Genomic DNA, 11,889 nt, shown 5'->3' with positions numbered 1-11,889 from the left:
AAAATGCAAGATTTGTCAATAAAAAAATATGAAAATTGATTCTTTTTTTTTACTGTTTTGGTTCCTTTTCTAATTTATTTTTAATTTTAACTAGCGACCCGCTCCAGCTTCACACGGACAGCAATAATTTCTCAGAAAAACCATCTCCCCAACATTTGAAATAGGAACAAAATCCGCCTACAACTTTCCGAGATTAGCGCATTCACATGCAGACAGAATATGAAGGGATCTGTTATTTAATAAATTACTATAGTTTATATAATAGCATGCTAGTTACAAACGAGGGAACAGGATTTCACTTTCAATTTGCAACATGAAAAAAAAACTGATGTAAATCAAGAAATATTTATTATCATCCGTTCACAAGTTTACCATACACACTCATACAAAATTATACAATTTGAAATTATCATATCATATTTTTTTGTCTATTTAATACTAAGATTTTAACAGTAAATATTAAAATCAACTTAATATAAACAAAAATATATTTTAAAAAAAAATGCCATAGTATATTAGTCTTTATAGTCATTACATTGCGCTTAAAAAGTAAATTACGATTTACAATTGGATTTAACTAGCCCTGGGACCTAACTTTCTTAGGCAGGAAAGACCCTGGAACAAGGAATAAAATAATTAAATCATTTAGGTACCATAAAAAATTATTGAAATAAAATTTGTCTTTAAACCACTGAAATATAACCATACATACATATGGTCACGTCTATATCCCATGCGGGGTAGACAGAGCCAACAGTCTTGAAAAGACCGAATGGCCACGTTCAGCTATTTCAGGCGACTAAGGGGTAGGCTTATAAACTTGGAATTCTTCTTTTAGGCGATGGGCTAGCATTCTGTCACTATTTGAATCTCACTATCTTCACAATTACAGAGGTCCAATTGTGGTTTTGAAGGAAGCCAACAAGGAATCGAAGGAAAAAAGTCAGGTCACACAGAGGTCACGGAGGTCAGAACCCCAGGTGTGTTCTATTCACAGTTACATAAATCCAATTGTGGTTTGAAGGAAGCCAACAAGGAATCGAAACAACAAAGTCAGGTCACACAGAGGTCACGGAGGTCACAACCCACCTGCTCCTGGTACTCGGCCCTGGAGAGCCAGAAGTTGTCCCGGTTCTTGCAGACCTCCGCCAGCACGGCGCCGCCGATGAACACCATGTCCTTGCGGCGCGGCGGATCCTCTATGCGTATCTTGAATTTCTGGACAACAAACACTATCTGTTCAGTTCCCATCATTGTTCCCGGCGCCAATATTAAATGCCGTGCGGTTCCAAGCACCAATATAGTAAACCTTTAGTCGCCTTTTACTACATCCACGGGAAAGATATGGAATGGTACATTTTCACAATAAAATGTCAACCTGTGATAACCTATGTTCACAAAATAAACGATTTGATTTGATTTGGTTCTATTCTATAGTGCCAGAAACCACACGGCCATATACATTTTTGATTTTAAGCCATACTAATACTATAATACCCCATTTTTCACTCCCCGCCCCGCCCCTCCTCTCCCCCCTTCCCCCTACTCACCGCTAATTTATCACAATCGTTTCTCAGCACTCGTTCCAGGTACAACTGTTTGATTTCCCGCTCCAGCCGCGAAGGGAGCCCCGGGTACATAGTGGAGCCCCCGGAAAGCACGATATGCTTGTATAGTTCATTGCGCATGTCTATGTCGGCCGCCTGTGGATTAAAAATACATATGGTCACGTCTATATCCCTTGCGGGGTAGACGGAGCCAACAATCATGAAAAGACTGAATGGCCACGTTCAGCTGTTTAGCTTAATGATAGATAGAATTGAGATTTAAACAGTGACAGGTTGCTAGCCCATCGCCTAAAAAAGAATCCCAAGTTTGTAAGCCTATTCCTTAGTCGCCTTTTACGACATCCATGGGATAGAGATGGAGTGGTCCTATTCTTTTTTGTATTGATGCCGGGAACCACACGGCACTGATACTGATGTGGATAAAAATAGGTTTTCAAAATTATAATTTTAATCAATACTTGATACTATTAATGCGAAACTTAACAACTGGGGACCTGTATTTGATGAAATTTTTCGTTTTGTGATGAGGTAGGGCTCGAATCTAAATGATGCTGATATAAGGTTATTCACAATTACATTAACGTGTAGGTCTCAAAATGGAACCCTGTGGTACTCCAAGAGAAACAGTGTGATGTGAAAATGGAAAATCTTTGATAACCACCAAAAAATAGACTATCAAATCAATAACATTAACAAAAATATTAAAAATTAATTGAATTAGCAAGAAAACATATTAGTTTTGATTATAAATCTATGTGATACTCTGTCAAAGGCTTTACTTAAATCGGTTTAATTATATTGATAGTAATTTTACCTGTATAGTGTTGAAGACTAGCTCAGCTATGCCCTGGCCCTCCACGTTTATGAGGTGCGGCTGGAACAGAGCCTCGGGCGCTTCGAATCTCTCGCCGCCCACTTTGATCACTCGGCCATCTGGGAGCTAAAAATCATTATATTATATTAAACTGAAGAAAAACCAATTAAAGAATCGAGTTTATGCTTTTTCTGTTTTCAAGACAACACCTAAAATTTTCTAAAGTAAATTATTTACTAATAAAAAGTACATTACAAGTAATTGTATGAAAAATTTGCATTTAATATAATTAATTTATTTTCATAACTCAATCAAAAGGTAAATTAAATACGAATTTCTTTAACTGAATGAAATGAAACTGGAGTAATGAAAGAAAATAGTTAAAGATTGTTTATTTACTTTCCAAAAATCACCGAAATATGTTCATTGTCTTGAACGAATACATAACGTTATGAAATAATTTCAAACGAACGCATGTGCCGTGTGGTTCTCGGCACCACTACAAAAAATAATTGGACCACTCCATTACGTTCCCATGGATGTTGTAAAAGGTGATTAAGGGATAGGCTTAGAAACTTGGAATTCTTTTTTAGGCGATGGGCTAGCAACCTGTTAAGCCAAACAGCTGAACGTGGCCATTAAGTCTTTTCAAGACTGTTGGCTCTGTCTACCCCGCAAGGGATATAGACGTGACCATATGTATGTATGTATGAACTCATTCTAAAATGGTCTCTATGACTCACCACATAAGGTTCAACAAGCACCGTGGTCTCCCACGCAAGCTTCTGCTCTTGTTCTATATTATAACCGATATAACATAGTTTCTCTTTCATCATTCGAACTGTCTCAAAATCGGCCGAGTGATTGAAAGCGTAACCGCGCAGAAGGAGCAACTGAAAGGAATAAAACAAATATTGTAAACTTGTACGTAGATGTCGTAAAAGGCGACTGAGGGATAGGCTTATAAACTTGGGAATCCACTTGTAGGCAATATGTCACCATTTGAATGTCAATTTTATCATTAAACCAAACTGCTGAACGCGGCCTTTCAGTCTTTTCAAGACTATTGGCTCTGTCTACCTCGCAAGGAATATAGACGTGATTTTATATTATGTTTGTAAACTAGCGACCCGCCCGGCAACAATCCAATTAAATCAATCTAGCTATTAAAAATTAACTGCATCAATATCCGTCGTGAAGTTTTAGAGATCTAAGCATAGAAACATACACAGAGAAAGACGCGGGGAGCGACTTTTCTTTATACTATGTAGTGATAGTGACGTGTGGTTTATCTAAATAAGTATTTATTATAAAATGTAGTATCGTTGAGTTAGTATCTCTTAACACAAGTCTCGAACTTACTTCGATGTTAACTCAATCTGTGTAATTAGTCCCGTATATATTTATTTATTTAAACCAAACAGCTGAACGTGGCCTTTCAGTCTTTTCAAGACCGTTGGCTCTGTCTATACCGCAAAGGATACAGACGTGACCACATGTATGTATGAGAAAAAAGGTAATAAAGTCTCACCTTGATGAGATATCTAGTGATATCCCGACCCGCAATATCTAATCTCCTCGTTAGGTGCGGCAAAGCAAATTCTTCATATACTGGACATATATGGGTCACACCGTCGCCTGAAATAGGGGGATTTACCATTATCCATACTATTAATATTCCTTCCAACAACGGCCATTGTAACATACATACATAAAATCACGCCTCTTTCCCGGAGGGGTAGGCAGAGACTACCTCTTCCCACTTGCCACGATCTCTGCATACTTCCTTCGCTTCATCCACATTCATACTCTCTTCATGCAAGCTCGGCGGTTTCGGGTACTTTTGACCTGACCCTTTACCAAGACGCCATTGTAACACCAAAATTTAAATGAATAAAATTTATTCGTGCCGCGTGGTTCCCGGCACCAATGAAAAAAAAGAATAGGACCACTCTATCTCTTTCCCATGGATGTCGTAAAAGGCGACTAAGGGATATAGTTGAACGTGGCCATTCAGTCTTTTCAACACTGTTGACTCTGTCTACCCCGCAAGGGATATAGACGTGACCATATGTATGTATGTTTATTCTTATAAAAAAAATATAAAATAAAACAGAGAACCCGACTGCTTAAAAAAAAATATTTAAAAGAAATAAACAAGCCTTTTAAGAATCGTTTGGTATAATATCACCCACCATTCCATTTCATTCCCATGGATGTCGTAAAAGGCTATTTATATATATAAATAAAAAATAAATAAAAACGTCTAAATATATATAATACGTATATACGTCTAAATATGTATGTCTAAATATGTATGCCGTGTGGTTCCCGGCACCAATACAAAACAGAATAGGACCACTCCATCTCTTTCCCGTGGATGTCGTAAAAGGCGACTAAGGGATGTGCTAGCAAGCTTTCACTATTTGAATCTCAATTCTATCATAAAGCCAAATAGCTGAACGTGGCCATTTAGTCTTTTCAAGACTGTTGGTTCTGTCTGCCCCGCAAGGGATATAGACGTGACCATATGTATGTATGTATGTATATGTATGTATGTATGTATATGTATGTATGTATATATATATATATATATGTATGTATGTACCTGAATCAACGACAACTCCAGATATCAGTCCTTGGGCGTAGAGAGTCAACACAGCTTGAATGGCAATGTAGGCACTGTCGAACCCGTACTTTTCAAACATAACCTGGCGACAAAACATTCATACAGGGTGACATTTAAAACAACTGCATCCTTTTAAACATAGACTATACCCATGTTTCTGAGCCGTTTCAGCTTATTTTTATTTAAATTAAACGTCATAATTTTCACATTTAAAAAACCCTCAAAAATATTTTTCTTTTAACGTTTTTAAATATCCTTTAGATGAGTACACTTAACAGTTAAATTTATGCAGTTGAATTAAAAATCACCCTGTATATCACATTTCTAATGAATTATTTATTTGAAAAAAAAAATTATTGCTAGAGTTTTAAAAAAAATTGCACAATCATCGAAAATCTATAATTTCACACTAACATTATATATCGTTTGTAATGCATAATAAAACTACTAAACCAATTTTAATGAAATTCGGCATAAACATACACATCTGTCATTATTTAAATCTGTTAACTGACGTCCGATGAAAATGCTGCAGTGTAGTTTGTTCCGCAGGTTCTTCTACACATGAGCTTTGGAAGTGGTAGTAGTTATAATTAAATTTAAGTGATGTGACGTCAATAAGTGATACCTTGTACCAATATTGAAATTAAATCTATTCTATTCCATTCTATTCTCAATTCCATCATAAAGCCATACAGCTGAACGTCACCTTTCAGTGTTTTCAAGACTGTTGGCTCTTTCTACCCCGTAAGGGATATAGACGTGACTATATGTATGTATGTATTCTTTCAAGCAGAAACTGAATGGATTTTTATAACATATATCCTACTAATATTATAAATGCGAAAGTTTGTAAGTATGTCAGGATGTCAGTATGGACGTTTGTTACTTTTTCACGCGAAAACTACTGAACCGATTCCGATGAAATTTGGTATATAGGTAGCTGAAGACCCAGAATAACATACAGGCTACTATTTATCCCTGAGTTCCCGCGGGATTGATGGGGTTTCCATGCGGACGAAGTCGCGGGCGGCCTCTAGTATAACATACTTATAATAATTTCTTACCTCAATCATTTTCTCCCTGTTTTTGGTGGGGTTCATCGGTGGCTCGGTTAACAGGATTTTGGTCTCTTTTGGGTCCACATTCATCTTGCTGGGACCAAAAGTATAGTCCCAAACGTGGCACATATCTTCCCAATTTCGTACCACCTATGGACAAAGTAATATTATGTCACTAACTTTTTTTGTGCCGTGTGGATCCCGGCGACTAAGGGATAGGCTTATAAACTTGGGATTCCTCTTTTAGGCGATGGGCTAGCAACCTGTCACCATTTGAATCTCAATTCTATCACTAAGCCAAACAGCTGAGCGTGGCCTATCAGTCTTTTCAAGACTGGTGGCTCCGTCTACCCCGCTAGGGACATAGACGTGATCATATGTATGTATGTATGTACTAACTTTTTACACATACATATATGTACTTATAATATCACACCTCTTTCCTGTAGCGGCAGTCAGAGACTACGTCTTTCCACTTGCCACGATCTCTGCATACTTCTTTCGCTTCATCCACATTCATAACTCTCTTCGTGCAATCTCGGCGATTTTGAGGTACTCTCGACCTGACTTTTGGTCAGGACGTCCTTAATTCGATTAAGGCACGTTCTTATAGGCCTTCCCACTCCAACCTTTCCATTCACTCTCCTTGTATATTCCCTTAGTCAACCTGCTTACATTCATCATCTCAAACTTTTCTTTATCAATAAAAAAATAATCCTTCGCATTCATTCATTCATTCAATTTCATATGATCACGCCTATATCCGTTGCGAGGTAGACAGAGCCAGCAGTTGAAAGTCAGATAGGCCACGTTCAGTTGTTAGGCGTCACGTAATTTTGTTATAATTAGATTATAATATACTCACTCCATTCTCCATGGGATAGCTGACTTCCAGCATAGATCTTAGTTGGGAAGCCTCATCCCCTACCATCAAATCCTGAAAATACATTTAGTATTTAAGTATGAAATAACAATTTTGAGCCTTGTAGTCTATTTTTAAGCCCGTGAACAGAATAAGCAGGTCAGAAGCAGTGTAGTTTGAAACTGGGCCCTCACCAAGTTGTAAGAAACACTTCAATGTCAGGACGGCCTCTGTGGCGCAGCGGTAGTACGCTTGTCTGTGACACCGGAGGTCCCGGGTTCGAATCCCAGCCAGGGCATGATGAGAAACGAACTTTTTCTGATTGGCCCGGGTCTTGGATGTTTATCTATATAAGTATTTATTATAAAATATAGTATCGTTGAGTTAGTATCTCGTAACACAAGTCTCGAACTTACTTCGAGGCTAACTCAATCTGTGTAATTTGTCCCGTATATAGGTAATGTCGTCACATCATAATATAGAAACGCGTACCCGCGCTCGTACCGCCACGCCACCGTGTTGCAGTGTGACCACTATGAAGAGTTACATGTATTACAACTAGCTTCGGGCCAATCGCGCTGTTTTATACCTGTTTTTAGTGTGCTCGGACTTTTAAGGCATTAAAAGAGTGTACACAAAAATATTATGAATTAGAAATAGGATCCTGTTATTCAGCAACTTCTTCTTTTTCATGGCTATAGTCCCGGTCGCATCCTCACCACTCTGGAGAGGGTGAGCCCTTGACCATGGACCCTGGATTGGGTGAGTCAGGTTTTTACACGAAGCGACTCCCGTCTGACCTCCGCAACCTTTGCAGGGGAACCTGACCCGTATTGGATCGATCATGGTCACACATCCAGTTGCCTGAACGTGCAGGTTTCCTCACGATGTTTTCCCTCGCCGTAAGAGCCGTTTATCAAAGTGACTTAACTTAATGACATTTTTGAATAACCTTAGTTAGGAGTACTCTGACCTAAATGGGGTGACTGATTTTTAACTTACGCGTTGCATTATTGTTATTTACTATCTGTGCCCGCGACTTCGTCCGCGTGGAATAGTTATTTTGAGTATCATTGAAGCCCTCAAGGATGAATAATTTTCCCCGTTTTTTTTTACACATCTCCCATTATTTCTTCGCTCCTTATAGTTGCAGCGTGATGTTTATATAACACTAAAGCCTTCCTCGATAAATGGTCTATCCAACACAAAAATATTTTTTTCAATTCGAACCAGTAGTTCCTGAGATTAGCGCGTTCAAACAAACAAACTCTTCAACTTTATAATATTAGTATAGATAAATAATAAATAAAGGTACCTACGTTACGTGCGCGTTTAATACCTGTATTATTTATAAATACTAAATGGTATAAATTTTATTCTAGAAAGAATATCGTTCTCACATGTTTTATGAATGAATGAACGAATGATAATTTATTTGCATTAAAAGTAGTGCAAAATAATAAAATAAAGCGGCAAAGCAAAAGCTATTCTTGAACAAAGTTAATGGCAGAATTACTAAATTAAAATAGTTTTTGTTAACGCCAATTTTTAATGTCTAACACAATAAATTGTAACTGCGGTACAATGCGCTAACTAATGGAAAGTCACAAAATATGGTAGATCGATACATAGATAAAACTCTTTATAGTACCATAAGAGTAAAACATACAAAACAGCACAAAACAGACAGAGATGGTACAAAGGCGGACTTATCGCTAATGCAATCTCTTCCAGTCAACCTTTGGGTGGAAGGAAACTAATCAGGAGATTGGCGTTAGCGCAGAGCAAGATGCTTGTTAAAAATGTGTTTTTGCTGTTTTTTTTACAGTAAGATATACCAGTCATTTAAGGCGCACAGATTTGTTTTAAATCTACTTCTATCTTATCTTGTACAGATGTGTGTATGTTTATAACACTTTCACGCAAAATCTAATAGACGCATTTTGATAATATTTGATACACGGTTATTTTATAACATGGGATAAGAAAAAAAGAAAGGGCTTAAGAAAAATTTATACTTAAGCCTCATCTTACTTACCACCACGCAGAGTAAGATCAAACGCACTCAAAATAAAAAAATAAAGAGTAAGAGAGATAGAATAAGAAATACTTTCCCACGTGAGCGGAGCCCCAGGTGGCAATTAGTTAAAATAATGTTACACCATACCATGTGGTTTCCGGCACCAATAGAAAAAAGATTTTTTCCCATGGATATCGTAAAAGGCGACTAAGGGATAGGCTTAGAAATTTGGGATTCTTTTTTTAGACAATGGGTTCGCAACCTGTCTCTATTTGTATCTCAATTATACTATTAAACCAAACAGCTGAACGTGGCCTATCCGTCTTTTCGAAACTGTTGGCTCTGTCTACCTACCCCGCAAGCGATATAGACGTTATTATATGCATATATGTAAAACAAGAAATCAACTACTCTAATGCTATCCTAAAAGATTGAAAAACCATACAAATATATATTAATAAAGCACTCAATGAATAATAGTTCAACGATAAAATAGGTGCCCTAGAAATAAATAGAGACTTTTTAACTAAACTTTAAGGCAAAAAACACGTCAATTGTAAATATTGCGCTAAATTTTCATCAACGAAACATTAAAACCACATTATAATTTAAAAAAAATATTAATTAAATAATCAATCCAATCTACACTTCTAAAATGAAGCACTATCGTAATGCGTTTTGGTGCATAGATACCAAGTGCTGAATGCCGTATGCGCGTGAGTTCTTTACCTGGACGTATTCTGGATCGCACGCCTGGGCGCATGAAATGTTAAACTGTGACTTAAAACAACCTCCCTTAATCCTGTTACCTTTAATATAAAGTTGTTTTGTTAAGATGAATCAAACTTGCTTTGCTTTGGAATTTTATTTGGTAACTAGCTGTGCCCGCGACTTCGTCCGCGTGGAATAGTTATTTTGGGCATCATTGAAGCCTTCAAGGATGAATAATTTACCCCGTTTTTTTCACATTTTCCATTATTTCTTTGCTCCTGTTATGTAGCCTAAAGCCTTCCTCGATAAATGGTCTATTCAACACAAAAAGAATTTTTCAATTCGAACCAGTAGTTCCTGAGATTAGTTTATTTACTATATTTTACAACAAATACTTAATTAAAAAAAACATGACCAAAACCCAGGCTAATCCGAAAGAGTACTTTTCTTCATCAACACCTGACCGAGAGTGAAGGTTATTTTCTTAGAAATGTCTCGAGTAACAATTGTTAAATTTGTAAAACAACAAGACACAAAACAAAACATTATCACAATTTAATGCTAACACAAAACACTCAATAAGGATCATGTAATCATTAATTTAGAAATTTATTTATCCTTTGGTTAAAAAGCATCACAAATTATGTAATTAATAAAATAAAAAACATTAACCTGGGTAATTTATTAGTTCTATATATCATATCCACAGCAACTTTTGAACTGTACTGTTAATAATACTCTTTATTGTGAAGTGTGGTTCCCGGCACCGATAGAAAAAACAATAGAACATCTCCTTACCATTGATGTCGTAAAAGGCGACTATGGTACTTATAAACTTGGGATTCTTCTTTAAGGCAATGTGCTAGCAACCTGTCACTATTTGAATCTCATCTCAATATATAATATTTATTAAGTCAAACAGCTGATCATGGCCTATTAGTCTTTTTAAGACTGTTGGCTCGGTCTACCCCTGCAAGGGATATAGACGTTAATCTATGTATGTATACTTGTAACTAACTCTTAAAAAAGATTTGAATATCTGAATCAGATAAATAAATAGGTTCATGGGTTGGGTATACACATAACTCACTCTTTGAAAAAGATTTAAATATCTTTGTCTTAGTAGAAAATGTTCTAAATACTGATCATTACAGTTAGTGAATTAGTTAACAAAATCAAAATATCAATTCATTTAAATCTTGTAATATCATGCCTAAAATTTACTAAAACTTACACCGATACATATGTCCTGAAAAATATTGTATAAACTGTTAAAAAATGGTTGTTTTCTATGTGTATAAAAACTTAAAACAATGTGTTTGGTTTGCATAGAATAAATAAATGAAATCATTTCAAGAATATAACATAATAATTAAGGGAAATAGGATACTGCAACAAGGGACTTATCCTCTCATCTCTTGTCATTGCTCATCTCATTAATGAACTTATGAGTACTTGTTTGTTGGTTAGTCTGTTTATCCATATTGTAATTTCATACTTAACATATAAGAAGAAGTATGTGTCATTGTTACGATAAAAATAATGAGACAAATGTTTTGCTGTTTACGAAATCTTATTAGGGTCTGGAAGATTGTTAAATATTGTTTTAACATGAAAGTATTATCCTTAACTGATTTCTAAACTAGAAAATTATTAAACTTAATTTATAAAACATAAAGCGGAACAATTTCATGTTTATGTAGATAAACTTCCCCCACTATGAGTCATATACATACCTTGACATCAATATCACCAATTTTATTCTCCGCCCGAATGATTGGCCTGCCTACCATTGACGGGAATATGAAAGCAGGGAAATTGCTCCCCGCATAGCCACATTTCACGAACTGGAAACATCAAAAACAACTCAAAATCGCAATCGGAAGATAAGATAGGACTTAGGTACATTTTTGCGAACTTACACCAGTGCCGTTATCGCAAACGATCACTTTTCTTCCTTGATCGTCCATTGTTCCTGTTTATATTTATTTGAATCTAATTATTTGTTATTTTAAAATTATTTTAGTTTATTTTAGATTTTTAGCAATACAACTTGCTTGACACGCCCGAACGAGGGCGTTGACTCGATTGACACTGACATATGCATGACAGTGATATATTGCAAACATTAAGACTGAGTGAGTAAAGACATTTCTTGAACCGTTTAATGTAAAGTCTTGCTCTAAATTCGCACTAAAAGTCATTGTCTAGTCAATATACTTAT

General features: G+C 36.2%; 1 protein-coding gene across 1 annotated transcript; it reads right to left on the bottom strand.

Moving 5' to 3' along the window:
- Positions 1 to 331: 331 nt before the first annotated feature.
- Positions 332 to 11,775, bottom strand: LOC106142157 (actin-related protein 2). The gene is made up of 11 exons (XM_060952032.1): positions 11,588 to 11,775; positions 11,402 to 11,512; positions 6,938 to 7,009; positions 6,079 to 6,222; positions 4,991 to 5,093; positions 3,914 to 4,020; positions 3,126 to 3,275; positions 2,383 to 2,508; positions 1,551 to 1,703; positions 1,090 to 1,218; positions 332 to 615 (listed from the first exon to the last, which is right to left on the bottom strand). Exons 1-11 carry the CDS (start codon positions 11,633 to 11,635, stop codon positions 574 to 576), a joined length of 1,185 nt encoding a protein of 394 aa, XP_060808015.1. The 5' UTR covers positions 11,636 to 11,775; the 3' UTR covers positions 332 to 573.
- Positions 11,776 to 11,889: the final 114 nt, after the last annotated feature.

Source organism: Amyelois transitella, chromosome 27 (genome assembly GCF_032362555.1).
Source record: "Amyelois transitella isolate CPQ chromosome 27, ilAmyTran1.1, whole genome shotgun sequence".
In the NCBI taxonomy this organism is placed as follows: domain Eukaryota; kingdom Metazoa; phylum Arthropoda; class Insecta; order Lepidoptera; family Pyralidae; genus Amyelois; species Amyelois transitella.
Note: the sequence above shows the minus strand (reverse complement) of the source record. Positions and strands in the feature narration are given on the sequence as shown.

Excerpts from the sequence above, each read along its gene's own strand:
- LOC106142157 (XM_060952032.1), bottom strand. The coding sequence starts at position 11,635 with ATGGACGATCAAGGAAGAAAAGTGATCGTTTGCGATAACGGCACTGGT. Across the intron at positions 6,223-6,937 it reads GCTATCCCATGGAGAATGGA|GTGGTACGAAATTGGGAAGA; the intron begins GTGAGTATATTA and ends CTTTGTCCATAG. Across the intron at positions 2,509-3,125 it reads TGCTTGTTGAACCTTATGTG|CTCCCAGATGGCCGAGTGAT; the intron begins GTGAGTCATAGA and ends AATGATTTTTAG.